General features: G+C 36.6%; 1 protein-coding gene and 1 long non-coding RNA gene across 4 annotated transcripts in view; one reads left to right on the top strand and one right to left on the bottom strand.

The window, feature by feature from the left end:
• LOC309820761 overlaps positions 1–12225 on the top strand; it is a 96499-nt gene extending 84274 nt beyond the window's left edge. The window contains exon 3 of the long non-coding RNA XR_014296545.1: positions 12140–12225. This is a non-coding gene — a long non-coding RNA (uncharacterized lncRNA). The remainder of the gene's footprint in view (positions 1–12139) is intronic.
• Positions 1–15721, bottom strand: part of FER (FER tyrosine kinase) — a 466095-nt gene that overhangs the window by 17476 nt on the left and 432898 nt on the right. For all 3 annotated transcript variants that reach the window (XM_082651708.1, XM_082651707.1, XM_082651709.1), the window contains one exon: positions 9957–10111. In XM_082651708.1, coding sequence (XP_082507834.1) covers positions 9957–10111 — 155 coding nt within the window. The remainder of the gene's footprint in view (positions 1–9956; positions 10112–15721) is intronic.

Genomic DNA, 15721 nt, shown 5'->3' with positions numbered 1-15721 from the left:
TCTCTAGCATTTATTTTTTGTAGACTTTTTAATGATGGCCATTCTGACTGATGTGAGGTGGTACCTCATTGTAGTTTTGATTTGCATTTCTCTAATAATTAGCGATGTTGAGCATATTTTCATGTGCCTGTTGACCATCTATATGTCTTCTTTTGAGAAATGTCTATTTAGGTCTTCTGCCCATTGTTTGATTGGGTTGTTTGTTTTTTTGTTATTGAGTTGTATGAGCTATTAATATATTTTGGAAATTAAGCCCTTGTTAGTCACGTAACTTGCAAATATTTTCTCCCATTCTGTAAGTTGTCTTTTCGTTTTGTTTATGGTTTCCTTTGCTGTGCAAAATCTTGTAAGTTTGGTTAGGTCCCATTTGTTTACTTTTGTTTTTATTTCTATTGCCTTGAGAGACTGACCTAAGAAAACATTGGTATGATTTATGTAAGAGAATGTTTTGCCTATGATCTATTGTAGGAGTTTTATGGTGTCATGTATTATGTTAAGGTCTTTAAGCCATTTTGAGTTTATTTTTGTGTATGGTGAGAGGGTGTGTTGTTCTGCATTTTATAAAGTTAACATTAAAGACTGCTAAAAGAGGCCCCTCACTGCCAATCAAAGATCTTCTTGCCTGTCTTTGTTATATGACATACCAAATTTAGGTCTGGCTCTTAAAGATATTTGGAATTAGAATTTTGATTTGTAAATACTTTAGTCAGCTTGAAATTCAACTAAAATACACTGTGATTTAAAGGCAGGATTTTACTTGGCATAATTGCTTAGCAGTAAGAGGAGTTTTAAAGGCAGTGTAATATAGAGAATCTGGCAAACAGGGTTAAGAACACATTCTAGAGAGCTGGATTTTATTGATAAGGTTTTAGGGCTCCCAAGTCCAGCTCCAGCTCCTTTATAGGGATGCTGTAAGAATCAAGAAGAAGGTGCTTAACAATGTTTTGTCATCTAAAGAAAACCTCTGTGTAAATAAAAAGAATACAGTCCTTTCTTTTACCCTGTGATTGTTCTCCTTAGGAATATAGCTTTAGAATAATAACCACCCCAGAGAAGAATCACTGTGGAAAATAGCAGGGCTGCCATTTTCTCTAGATTTTGAGGAATGGTGGAATTAGTTTGTGATCTGCAAAGCTTCCAAAAGCTTCTCTTGCCAGCACAGGGAAGACACACTAAGGGTGAGGATTAGTATCTGTGGAGTATTAAGTTAAAAAATTTCATTGTTGGGAACTAGAACAGCTTAGTCAATTTCTCACAATGACAATTACCTACACTTATCTATGCCATAGCATTGCTGATATGCAAAATACAAAGCAGATTCTGGTGTCTCGATCCACCCTAATTCACTTCCAAAACAATAACATTCCAAAGCTTTATCTGGAAAACATTTGGTGGTTCCTCAAGAAGTTAAGCACAGAATTACCATATTACCTAGTGTGTACTCAGAATAATTGAAAATAGGTCCTCAAATAAATCCTGGCATACAGATGTTTATAGCAGAATTATTCACAACAGCCAAAAGGTAGACACTGCTCAAATATACATCAATGAATGAACAGATGAATAAATGGTGGCAAATATATACAGCAGAATGATTATTCAGCCATAAAAAGGAGTAAAATAATGACACATGCTACAACATGGATAAACCTTGAAAACATTATACTAAGTGAAAGAAGTCACATTCCAAAGGTTACATATTGTATGATTCCATTTATATGAAATATGCAGAATAGGTAAATACATAGCAACAAAAAGCAGATATGTGGTTGCCAGTGGCTGAGGGAAGGAAGGAATGGGGAGTAACTGCTTAATATGGGTATAAATTTTATTTTGGAGTGATGACAGTGTTTTGGAACTAGACAGAGGCAGTGGTTGCACACCACAGTGAATGTACTAAATGCCATTGAATTGTTTGCTTTAAAATGGTTAATTTTATGTTACATGAGTTTCACCTCCAAGCTCTTTCTAAGTTACCTGGTCTTTAATTAAGCCATTAAGACATTTGTAAATACCTTATTAATTTTTCATGGTGAAGTAATTTTTCACTTTAAATCAACGAAGAATCATTTTATATTTTCAGTTTAATTTTTATTTTATATTGGAGTATACTTGATTTACAATGTTCTGTTAGTTTCAAGTATACATCAAAGTGATTCAGTTATATATACATACATATATCCATTCCTTTTCAGATTTTTTTCCCATATAGGTCATTACAGGACATTGAGTAGAATTCCCTGAGCTATACAGTAGGTCCTTGTTGATTATCTGTTTTATAGATAGTAGTGTGTATATGTTAATCCCAAACGCCTAATTTATCCCCCACCTCCGACCTTTCCCCTTTGGTAACCATAAGTTTGTTTTCAAAGTATGTGAGTCCGTTTCTGTTTTGTAAATAAGTTCATTTGTATAATTTCTTTTAGATTCCACATATAAGTAATATCATATGATATTCATCTTACTCTGTTGGACTTACTGCACTTAGTATGACGATCTCTAGGTCCATCCATATTGCTGCAAATGGCATTATTTCACTCTTTTTTATGGCTAATATTCCATTTATATATAATATTCCATTGTATATGCACCACGTCTTCTTTATCCATTCCTCTGTCAATGGACATTTAGGTTGCTTCCATGTCCTGGCTATTGTAAATAGTGCTGAAATGAACATTGGTGTGCATGTATCTTTTGGAATTATGGTTTTCTCCAGATATATGCCCAGGAGTGGGATTGCTGGAGCACATGGTAGTTGTTTTTAGCTTTTTAAGGAACCTACATATTGTTCTCCATAGTGGCTGTACCAATTTACATTCCCACCAACAGTGTAAGAAGGTTCCCTTTTCTCCACACCCTCTCCAGCATTTATTGTTTGTAGACTTTTTGATGACAGCCATTCTGACTCATGTTAGGTGATACCTCATTGCAGTTTTGATTTGCATTTCTCTAATAATTAGCCATGTCGAGCATCTTTTCATGTGCCTGTCGGTCATCTGTAAGTCTTCTTTGGAGAAATGTCTATTTAGCTCTTATGCCCATTTTTTGATTGGGTTGTTTGTTTTTTTGATATTAAGCCGCATGAGCTGTTTGTGTATTTTGGAGATTAATTCCTTGTCAGTTGCTTCATTTACGAATATCTTCTCCTATTCTGTGGGTTGTCTTTTCATTTTGTTTATGTTTCCTTTGCTGTGCAAAAGTTTTTAAGTTTAATTAGGTCCCATTTGTTTATTTTTGTTTTTATTTTCATTACTCTAGGAAGTGGATCCAAAAAGACCTTTCTGCGATTTATGTCAAAGAGTGTTTGTTCTGCCTGTGTTTTCCTCTAAGAGTTTTACAGTATCCGGCCTTACATTTAGGTCTTTAATCCATTTTGAGTTTATTTTTGTGTATGGTGTTAAAGAATGTTCTAATGTCATTCTTCTAGATGTAGCTGTTCATTCTTTTAGATGTAGCTGCTAGTATTTGGTTGAGGATTTTTGTGTCTATGTTCATTAGTGATAATGCCCTGTACTTTTCTTTCTTTGTGATATTTTTGTCTGGTTTTGGTAACAGGGTGATGGTGGCCTCATAGAATGAGCTTGGGAGTGTTCATTCCTCTACAATTTTTTTGGAATAGTTTCAGAAGGATAGGTGTTAACTCTTCTCTAAATGTTTGATAGAATTCGCCTATGAAGCCATCTGGTCTTGGACTTTTGTTTGTAGGGAGTCTTTAAATCACAGTTTCAAGTTCAGTACTTGTGATTGGTCTGTTCATATTTTCTATTTATTCCTGGTTCAGTCTTGGAAGATTGTACCTTTCTAAGAATTTGTCGATTTCTTCTAGGTTGTCCATTTTATTGGTGTATAGTTGCTTGTAGTAGTCTCTTATGATCCTTTGTATTTCTTTGGTGTCTGTTGTAACTTCTCCTTTATCATTTCTAATTTTATTGATTTGAGCTCTCTCCCTTTTTTCTTGATGAGTCTAGCTAAAGGCTTATCAATTTTGTATATCATTTCAAAGAACCAGCTTTTAGTTTCATTGATCTTTGCTGTTGTTTTCTTTGTCTCTATTTTATGTATTTCTTTGCTGATTTTTATGATTTCTTTCCTTCTACTAACTTTGGGTTTCTTTTGTTCTTTCTCTAGTTGCTTTAGGTGTAAGTTTAGGTTGTTTGAGATTTTTCTTGTTTCCTGTGTTAAGATTGTATTGCTATAAACTTCCCTCTTAGAACTGCTTTTGCTGTGTCCCAAAGGTTTTTGGATCATAGTGTTTTCATTGTCATTTGTCTCTAGGTATTTTTTGATTTCCTCTTTGATTTCTTCAGTGATCCACTGGTTATTTAGTAACATATTGTTTAGCCTCCACATGTTTGTGTTTTTTACAGCTTTTTTCTTGTAGTTGATTTTTAGTCTCACAGCATTGTGTTTGGAAAAGATGCTTGATTTCAATTTTCTTAAATTTACCGAGGCTTGATTTGTGACCCAAGATGTGATCTGCTGTGGAGAATGTTCCATGTGCATTTGAGAAGAAAGTGTAATCTGCTGCTTTTGGATGGAATGCTCTATAAATATCAGTTAAGCCCATCTGGTCTAATGTGTCAATTAAGGTCATTTAAGGCCTGTGTTTCTTCACTGATTTTCTGTCTGGATGTCCATTGATGAAAGTGGGGTGTTAAAGTCCCCCATTATTACTGTGATACTGTTGACTTCTTTTATGACTGTTAGCATTTGCCTTATGTATTGAGGTGCTCAATATATACATATTTACAATTGTAAATATATATATTTACAATTGTTATATCTTCTTCTTGGATTGATCCCTTGATCATTATGTAGTGTTCTTTTTTGTCTCTTGTAACAGTCTTTATTTTAAAGTCTATTTTGTCTGATATGTGTATTGCTATTCCAGCTTTCTTTTGATTTCCATATGCATGGAATACCATCTTCCATTCCCTCACTTTCAGTCTGTACATGTCCCTGGATCTGAAGTGGGTCTCTTGTAGACAGCATATATATGGGTCTTGGTTTTGTATCCATTCATCCAGTCTGTGTCTTTTGGTTGGAGCATTTAATCCATTTACATTTAAGGTAATTATTGATATGTATGTTCTTATTGCCATGTTGTTAATTGTTTGGGATTTGTTTTTTTAGGTCTTTTTTTTCTTACCTTCCTCTTTTGTTCTATTCTCTTGTGATTTGATGACTATCTTTAGTGTTGTGTTTAGATTGCTTTTCCTTTTCTGTGTGTGTATTGTAGACTTTTAGTTTGTGGTTCCCATGAGGTTTTGATATAGCAGTCTATATATGTTCAAGATTGTTTTAAGTTGCTGGTCTCTTATTTTCAAATGCATTTCCAATATCCTGAATTTGTACTCTCCTATTCTAATGACTGCTGGTTTTGATATCTTATTTGCATGTGGATGATTTTCTACCTTTACTGCATGTTTGCCTTTACTGGTCAGTTTTCCCATTTGTAATCTTCTTGTTTCTAGTTGTGGTCTTTTCTTTGCCACCTAGAGAAGTTCCTTTAACATTTGTTGTAAAGCTGGTTTGGTGGTGTTGAATTTTCTTAGCTCTTGCTTGTCTGTAATGCTTCGATTTCTCTGTCAAATCTGAATGAGAGGCTTGCTGGGTAGAATATTCTTGGTTGTAGATTTTTCCCTTTCATCACTTTAAATATATCCTGCCACTCCCTCTGGCCTGCAGAGTTTCTGCTGAAAAACCAGCTGATAACCTTATGGGGATTTCCTTGTATGTTATTTGTTGCTTTTCTCTTATTGCTTTTAACACATTATTGACTGGGGGATTTTTGCAGAAAATAATGTCTATGGCCAGGCGATTTGTTATGTAAGTGAATATTGAAACACCTGCGTTTGAGTAAATATCAACAACTTTTTTTGAACTTAACGTATTTAAAACTTTGTACATGTCTTACTAAAGTATTCTAATAGTTCGTTAGAGTGTGATAGGCAGTATAGCAGGTACCTCTGTGCAGGGGAACAGAACATCTATTACAAATATATTGTGTTTCACTGCACTTTCCCCTGTTAGAGCAGACTCTACACTTTCTGGTGGCATTTGTTCTGTTAGTCCTGTGGGTATTGTTTCCTCTAGAATATGTTCTTTTATTTTACCTGATAGTTGACAAGGTGGATCTTTGTTGGGGGCTCTTTTAGAAATGCCACAAGAAGGACCAGGTGCAGGACTACCACTGCATTCACCAGAATTGTCAGTTACCCATTCTCTAGCTACTGCTAATGAAAATTGCTTGTTAAGTCATTTAATTCTGTGCATTAAGGCTACAATAAATTTTAAACTCATTGAATAAACCACAACTACTCAAATAGAAACCCACTTTCTTATACCAGTTTTGAGTCTTCCAGAGGATATTGAATTTTGCCAGATATTGATCAGACCGATCAACTCCTTTCATATATTTATTATACTCTAATATACAAGTGGGTTTAGTTATCTGATGGCCAGTCCTCCTGTCTTCCTTTCCTGTAGATGCTATGGAGGCGTCATGAAGAGTTGTCACCATGCAGGCTAGCCTCTTGTCTTTCCGTATAAGAAGATCACTTCTCCCTTCCATAAGAATGTCATTTCTCCCCTCTGTAGATTTTTAGATTTCTTCCTTAATTGGTTTGGTAGACCATGATACTCTCTTATAGTCCCACAAACTCTGGTTTTATTTTTCAACAATATTTCAGATGCAGACACACTGTTGTAATAATTGTCTTTGTAAATATGGTGCCATGAACCAAGATAAGGTTGTAGGACCGATAATATTGTTTCTTGCAGTTTCTTTCCTTCACCCATGTAAATCTCAAGGTAGCATATATATCGTTTCATTTGCGGTAACCATCCCGACCAAAATTCCATATTTTGTAAGTTTTCTGGAAATACAGGTTTTGAATCTGAGTCGTCCTCTCCACTCTATCATTGCCTCCTCAAGTGACAGCTCTTGTTTGGGTATATAGATCAATTGAAATTTTGGTAGAAAATAATACAAAAGAGGTTTAGCTTTTGAAGTTCTGTCTGCAGGAAGTTCAGTTTCTGAGTTATGGTTCAAGTGAAGAAATATCATTATTTGTTTGAACCTTCTTCTTGTCATAATCTTTGGAAAGACAGGTGTTTCAAGTAAGGGATCAGTCGACCAATATTCTTTCCATTGTGACTTTCTTATTTGTCCCATCAAAATTATTAATCCAAGAAACTTCTTCATGTCACTACTGGTTACATCAGTCCATTTTAAATCCTTATCATAGTTTTCATATGATTTTTCATTCCGCTGGTGATACAAGTTTGAGAAGTGACCAACTCGAAAAAGTCATTACCAAAAATTAATTGTTATTTCACTAACACTTTGTGGGTTATTATAGTCAGCAGTTACACCTGACACACCTGTGAAGTCTTTTAATTTTCATGAAATGTTGTCTTCAATCCACTCTTCTGTAGAAGCAAAGGAGCATTCTCCAGCACCGTGAGTTTCATTTTCACTTTCTGTATCAGAATCAATCACTAAGGTTTTTTGTCTTTTTCTTGGTCTAATATTCACATTGTGTGAATCAGAACTATATTCTGAAGAACTATCATCTTCTGAGACACTAGTATATATGTTGCTCAATCAGAGAAAGTATCTGCATAAAATTCACCGAAAAATTCTTCTTCACTCAAAATTTAGCGATGTGTCATTTTTGAAAATTTTATGGTAATAAACTTGAGTTTATAATACACACAAGGTTGGAACAAAAACCTAACAGAGGAAAATGTGAATGATAATGACATCATAAGTTGTCTAATGAACTGTTGATCAATTTAAGCTCTAACAACTTTGCAAGTGGATATTAATTGTATCACTCTCTAAAAACGTATTGATACGTCTCTGGTCAATAATGTTCAGGTAACAAGAGACATATTAATATGTCTCCTGCCAATAAATTGTTAACATTTTCTCTTTGTCTTTAATTTTTGTTAATTTGATTAATATGTGCCTTGGCATGGTCCTCCTCAGGTTTACCCTGTATGGGATTTTTTGTGCTTCCTGGACTTGAGTGATTGTTTCCTTTCCCACGTTAGGGAAGTCTCTGGCTATTATCTCTTCAAATATTTTCTCAGGCCCTTCCTCTTTTCTCCTTCTGCAACCCCTATAATGTGAATGTTGGTGCATTTAATCTCGTCCTAGAGATCTCTTGGTTTGTCCTCATCTCTTTTCATTCTTTTTCCTTTATTCTGTTTTGTGGCAGTGATTTCCACCAATCTGTCTTCCAGCTGACTTATTCGTTCTTCTGCCTCATTTATTCTGCTACTGATTCCTTCTAGTATATATTTCACTTCAGTTAGTTATTATATTGTTCATCTCTGTCTGTTCTTTAAATCTTCTAGCTCTTCATTAAACATTGTTTGTATCTTCTTGGTCTGTGCCTCCAATTCTTTTTCTGAGATCTTGGATCATCTTTTTCAGGCAGATTGCCTATCTGCTCCTCACTTAGTTGTTCTTCTGGGGTTTTATCTTGTTCCTTCATCTGGAACATATTTCTCTGCTGTCTCACTTTTTCCAACTTTCTGTGTTTGTGGGCTCTGCAGGCTGCAGGATTGTAGTTCTTCTTGCTTCTGATGTCTGACCCCTGGTGGGTGAGATGGGTCCAAGGGCTTGTGCAGGCTTCCTGGTGCCTTCCCACTGGTGGGTGGAGCTGGATCTTGTTCCTCGTCTCATTGTGGCTTCTTCTTTGTCTTTGGATGTAGAATATCTTTTTTGGTAGGTTCCAGTCTTTTTTTGCTGATGGTTGTTCAGCAGTTATGATTTTGGTGTTTTCATAACAGGAGGTGAGCTCAAGTCCTATTCTATTCTGCCATCTTGTCTTCAATCTCTCTAATATGCTTTCATGTCACAAACCTCAGCTTCTTCCCTCCCACACCTGGTCTAGGTCCAGCCATAAGGAGGCAGAAGTAGGAGGCTGAGGCGAGGCTTGGTGCCCTGGCCACGTGGAGGTGGCACTTACTAAATATTTTCTGATGAATACTTTGTTACGAGCTGCAGCAAGTCAGGGACCATGATGAGGGGCAGCGGCCACACACGCGTGGTGCCAGCTGGCACAGAGTCTCACAAGCTGCGTGCCCTTGCCTGCCTCTTGTGCATCTCTACTTCTAGGAGCAGGACTGAGGACACAGGGACATTGCATAATGCTTCCCTCCACTTTATGATATTTTTATTCAAAACATACTATACCCATTCACCAACTCATGGCTCATATGCTGCTTCCCTTAATGAAAATGTAATTTTTAATTTCACTTAAAAGCACATTTAAAAAAAAAACTTCTTGAGCTCTTACCCATCTTGCTATGGCCCATTTCATCCCAACCACAGATAATACAAGCTGTATTTACTTCCAATCACAATGATACATAAAAATTCAAGTGAAAAAAATCCCTGCTGTTTTAAAATGTAACTCCCGGCTCTCTCTTCCCACGAGATTTATACAAGTTCCAGAGACTGAGATGCTAAGAAACCTTGTCAATTTTCAGAGTGAGAAACTACAGCATTGACTGACTTAATATTTAGGAACCTAACATTAGATGAGGTTATTGGACCAATTATAAGACATTCAAAAGAAATAGTCCAGAGCCACAGCAACATTTTTACTCTGGGTATAATTTGACTATTAAGATAGAAATAATCTTTTTTTGGATAACAATAAAAACTTTCAGAGGTACAGTCATACTTAACAATGCTTGTAAGTATTATCCATCTTTTAAATCTAGCAATCTTCCATACAAAAATCTGATTAATAAGATCAATGAATTAAGTTTGTGCTCATGTTCAAGTGCAAAGTCTGCACACTTACACATCCTTTTTTGTTGCTCCTCAGATGATTCTAACTGGAGCTCTGCTCTACCCCTGTAACTTTGCTTGTGAATGTTTTGTGCTAATGGAGTCCATTTTTACCACCAAAAAGAAAAAAGTCTATTCTTACCATAATTAAGAGCCTCTGGTGCCGTCCATTTAATGGGAATCTGCTTTAAGCCAGAAGATGAATACACTCCACCATCCTCTTGACGAGACATTCCAAAGTCACTGATTTTCAGAACATTATTTTCACCTACCAGACAGTTTCTTGCAGCAAGATCCCTAGGTTACAATAAGACATAGAAAACACCTATTAAAACAAATTGAAAGCCGCTTTCACACTTATGACTGACTTCCATGCTTTGCAATTTTACATTTGCAATGTATTCATAATGAGGTTAAGAATGCTTGCAATTTACCAGTCTTTCTCATCTTTTCTGTCATAGGTAAAAATCATCCACAAGAACATTTGCATATGGAACAGGCCACAGGCTAATCTCTAGGCACCACATATATTATTTCTATTTAAATAGAAAAACACTGATTCTAGGGTTAAGAGAGAAAAATCACAGAGAAGAGACTAAGCAGACTTGGCATTATTTCTCCTTTGACTGGCTTTCCTAGAGCAGCACTAACAGAACTTTCTGTGACAATGGCATATGCTGTCTGGCATGACCTGTGCTGCCCAGGAGGTAGCCATTGGCCACGTGTGACTATTGAACACGTGCAGTGTGGCTGCTGTGATGGGAAACTGAAATTTTAAATTTTCTTTACTTTCAGTTAATTTAATTTAAATAGCTGCATGTGGCTTGTAGCTGCTAAGTAGCCTTTGGCAGTGTAGCCCTAGAATTTCCCAAAGGTTGGAGAATGGCTGAGGTGCCAGAGAGTCCGGCAACTCTGTTTTTTTTTTTTTGCATCTGGGATGTGCAAAACCCTACGTGATGATCTGCCCTGCCTCTCTCTCTCTCAACTTGTCTTGTTCCAGTCTCTCCATAATTTGCTATATTCCAGCCATATTCAGCTTCTTTTTGTACCCAAACATAGGACAAATCCCCTAAACATGGCAAGCTTATTTCTACTGTAGGGCTTTGCACTTAGCTATTCCCTTTGCCTGGAGTGCTCTCCTTCTAGGCTTTTGCATAGCTGGCTCCTCTTCATTCATTCTTAGCTCAAACTGCTATACTTCCGAACCTCCCCTGCAGCTAGCTGTGGCCATAATCTAAACACTGGCCAATGAGATATAAGCAGAAGAGTTGTCTAGAATTTTTAGGAGGTTTCTTTAAAAGAAAGGGGAAGTACCATTACATTGCTCCCCTCAGAGAACTCTATCTATCTTGACCACGCTTAACTAATAGGAAAGACAGCAGTGAACAAAACAGACCAAGTACTCTCATTCTAGCAGGGAAGACATTCAATAATCAAATTCATATATGTACATATAAATGTTTATATATAGAAAATATAGATAAAGTATATGAGCATGCACACACACACAAAGAATATCAGATAATAGGTCAAATGATGTTGAGTGTTAAGAAGAAAAAGAGTTATATAAAGGGAAAAAGATTTACAAGCGGGAATCCTATTTTAGACCGGTTGTTAGGAAAGGTCTCTTTGATAATGTGATAGTTGATCAAAGACCTGAAGGGAGTTAAGGAACAAGCCATGGGGATATCTAGGTGAAGAGCGTTCAAGGTAGAAGGAATAGTAGATACAAAGGCCCTAAAATTGGTTCATGCTTGGTATATTCAAGGAACATCAAGGAAGCCAGCAGAGCTGGAGGGGAATGAGTGAGGGAGAGAATAGCAGATTTAATCAGAGTTAGCCAGGACCAAATAATATGTGGCCTTTTAATAGTAGGCTCCTTGGCTTTTTATTCAGCTAGGAGGTAACCAGAGAGTTCTGCACACAGGAATGACATAATGTCACTTATTTTTTGAAGGATTATATGTTACTATGTGGAGAATGGACTGGCAAGACCAGAGAGACCAGAGAGACCAGTAAGCAGACTATTTCAGAAGTCTAGGAGAGGTGACGATAGCCTACACTAAGATGAAAGTGGTGGAGGTGATCAGAAGCTATCAGATTCAGAATATATTTTGAAAGTATCAATACAATCAGCAGGGTTTGCTGGTAGACTGGATGTGGAGTAGGAGAGAAAGAGTCATGGATGACCCAAGATATTTTGGCCTAAGCAACTGGAAGATTGGAGCTGACAGTGAAATGGGGAACTGGGGGAAGAACAAGATTCACAGAGTGTGGCAGAGACAGCCAGTTGCTCCCTAATGTGCATTTCCTCTTCTGTTTTAGTAAAAAGTGCTCCATAATTTCGAGGATTGAAGAAAGAAGGCTGAGAAGGAGCAGCAAGTGAGGCAGGAGGGAAACCAACAGAGGGGCTGGTGTCCTGGAAGCCAAGTGAGGAAAGCTTTTCAAGCAGGAATAGAAGTTAACTGTCATCTACTACTGAGAAGACAAGAAAGATGAGGACTATGAACTGGCCATTAGATTTGCAAACATGGAATTTAATGAGACACTGACAAGAGCAATCTCTGAGGAGTGGTGGGTACAATAGCATGACTGGAGTGTGTTCAAAGAGAATGAGAAAATGAAGTGGAGATAGTGAGTTTAGACACTCTTCTGAGTAAATTTTCTATAAAGGGGTACAGAGAAATGGGGAGGCAACTAGAGGGGGTTTCAGGTCAAAGGAGTTTTTCCCCTAATATGGGGGCTATTACATGTATTTACGCAGACAGGAATAATACTGTATAGAGGGTAAAACTGATGCAGGAAGGGAAAGGTGACAATGGCAGGTGTGAAGCCCTTGAAAAGAGGTGATGGTATCCAGCTGTGCTCTTTAGAGCTGTATCCCCAATGTCCAGAATAGTAGTTGGCACATAGTAGGTGCTCAATAAATGTTTGTTGAATCAATACATATATATTGTCTTATCCTAGCAGTGATCCCTGCTAAAGGCAGGTCGTCTATTCTATGCTTTCTTTTGTAATTCTTTTCCCCTGAGGAAGAGTCAACAACTTGTTTCTCTTTCAGCTGAGATGGTTTTACATATTTACCTTTGAAATGCACCCCTATATGTCACACATGACTCAAGGCTTCTAAAAAAATAAAGTCTACTTTATAGGATTGGTCTTGTAACATAGGAAGTACCTTGAGCAACTGACTTATATCAGTAGTTGACTGGTAATGATGATATTTCCTCAGGGAGTTAAATTAGCCTTTTATGTTTTAGTAGGAACATTGGGTGATTGATAGAACCTAAACACATTCAGACAGGAATGTGACAATTTCTACCTTACTAATTTGCTAAGATTGGCTTTATTCATCAGATCCAAGTTTCACAATGGAGAACCTTAGAAGAAGCCCAAGGTTAAAATTAAATCTTTGACTTGCTTCCCAGCACCCACTGGAAGAGTGAGGGACTCTGGTTTGTTGCTAGACAAAGTGATTGATAGTGAAATGCTGGTCCGTCTTAATCTGTAGGAAGGAACTATATTATATATGCTCAGGAACACCAAGTCCTACCTATGGCAGAGATGGCCAGAATAAACAATAGCTTTGCCACTTATTTGAGTGGCCTTGGTTAATCTTCGTTTTAGGCATCTAAAAAACACAACCTAGCTGGGTTAAAGAGGCTAATGGTTGTAAAGTGCTAGTATGCAATATATGATTCAAAATAAGTCTTAAACAAGCTATTACTGCTGCTGCTACTACTACTACTACAAGAGGACCTGGAACAGTGAGATACAGTTTGTGACCTGCAGTATTTGCAGATGATATGATTTTTACTTTTACACAGAAAATCTCAAGGAATTTATGTAACAACTAATAAACAAATTTAGCAAAGTTGCAAGGTAAAAGGTTAATATTAAAAAATATTCTTGCATGAGAGCAGCAAACAATTGGAAAATAAAATAAATTCCATTTACAGTAATGCCAATAAAACAAGACAATCAAGTTTTTTACACTCACAACTATACAACTTGACTGAGAAAAAATAATAAAAGGAAAGACAGTCCATGCTCATGAAGTGGAAGTCAATATTGCTAAGATGGCCAAATTAATCTACAGATTTAATGCACTCTCAGTCATTCTAGCAGACATCTTTGTAAAATTAGATAAGCTAATTTTAAAGGCCATATATGACAAACCCAGAGCTAACATCATTCTCAATGGTGAAAAACTGAAAGCATTTCCTCTAACAAGACAAGGATGTCCACTCTTGACACCTTTATTCAACATAGTTTTGGAAGTTTTAGCCACAGCAATCAGAGAAGAGAAAGAAATAAAAGGAATCCAAATCAGAAAAGAAGAAGTGAAACTGTCACTATTTGCAGGTGACATGATACTATACATAGAAAATCCTAAAGACACTACCAGAAAACTACTAGAATTCATCAATGAGTTTGATAAAGTTGCAGATACAAAATTAATACACAGAAATCTCTTGCATTCCTATACACTAACAAACAATGAGAGATCAGAGAGAGAAATTAAGGAAACAATCCCATTTACTGTCGCATCAAAAAGAATAAAATACCTGGCAATAAACAACATACCTAAGGAGGCAAAACACCTGTACTCAGACAACAATAAGATGCTGATGAAAGAAATCAAAGATGACACAAATAGATGGAGAGCTATACCATGTTCTTGGATTGGAGGAATCAATATTGTTAAAATGAATATACCACCCAAGGTAATGTACAGATTCAATGCAATACCTATCAAATTACCAATGGCATTTTTCACAGAACTAGAACAAAAAATTTTACAATTTGTATGGAAACACAAAAGACCCCAAATAGCCAAAGCAATCCTGAGAAAGAAAAATGGAGCTGAGGGAATCAGGCTCCCTGACTTCAGACTATACCACAAAGCTACAGTTTGGTACTGGCACAAAAACAGAAATACAGATCAATAGAACAGGATAGAAAGCCCAGAAATAAACTCATGCACCTATGGTCAACTAATCTATGACAAAGAAGGCAAGAATATACAATGGAGAAAAGACAGTCTCTTCAATAAGTGGTGCTGGGAAAACTGCACAGCTACATGTAAAAGAATGAAATTAGAACACTCTCTAACACCGTACACAAAAATAAACTCAAAATGGATTAAGGACCTAAATATAAGACCAGATACTATAAAACTCTTAGAGGAAAACATAGGCAGAGCATTCTCTGACATAAATCACAGCAATATCTTTTCTGATCCACCTCCTAAAGTAATGAAAATAAAAACAAAAATAAACAAATGGGACCTAATGAAACTGAAAAGCTTTTGCACAGCAAAGGAAACAATAAAATGAAAAGACAACCCACAGAATGTGAGAAAATATTTGCAAATGAAGCAACAAGGGATTAATCTCCAAAATATACAAACAGCTCATGCACGTCGATCCCTAAGAACACCAAACAACCCAGTCAAAAAATGGGCAGAAAGCTGGTTTGGGGGTGTTGAATTCCCTTAGCTTTTGCTTGTCTGTAAAGCTTTTGATTTCTCCGTTGAATCTGAATGAGACCCTTGCTGGGGAGAGTATTCTTGGTTGTAGGTTTTTTTCCCTTTTGTATACGTATAACTGATTCACTTTGCCATACAGCAGAAACTAAAACAACACTGTAAATCAACTATACTCCAAAAAAAATTTAAAAAAAGGGTGGAAGATCTAAATAGACATTTCTCCAAGGAAGACATAGAGATGGCCACGATGCACACTGAAAGATGCTCAACATCACTAATCATTAGAGAAATGCAAATCAAAACTACAATGAGGTATCACCTCACACCAGTCAGAATGGCCATCATCAAAAAGTCTACAAGCAATAAATGCTGGAGAGGGTGTGGAGAAAAGGGAACCCTCCTACACTGTAATGGGA

The sequence above is a fragment of the Grampus griseus genome (assembly GCF_964374135.1).
Source record: "Grampus griseus genome assembly, chromosome: 3".
NCBI classification, from domain to species: Eukaryota; Metazoa; Chordata; class Mammalia; order Artiodactyla; family Delphinidae; genus Grampus; species Grampus griseus.
Note: the sequence above shows the minus strand (reverse complement) of the source record. Positions and strands in the feature narration are given on the sequence as shown.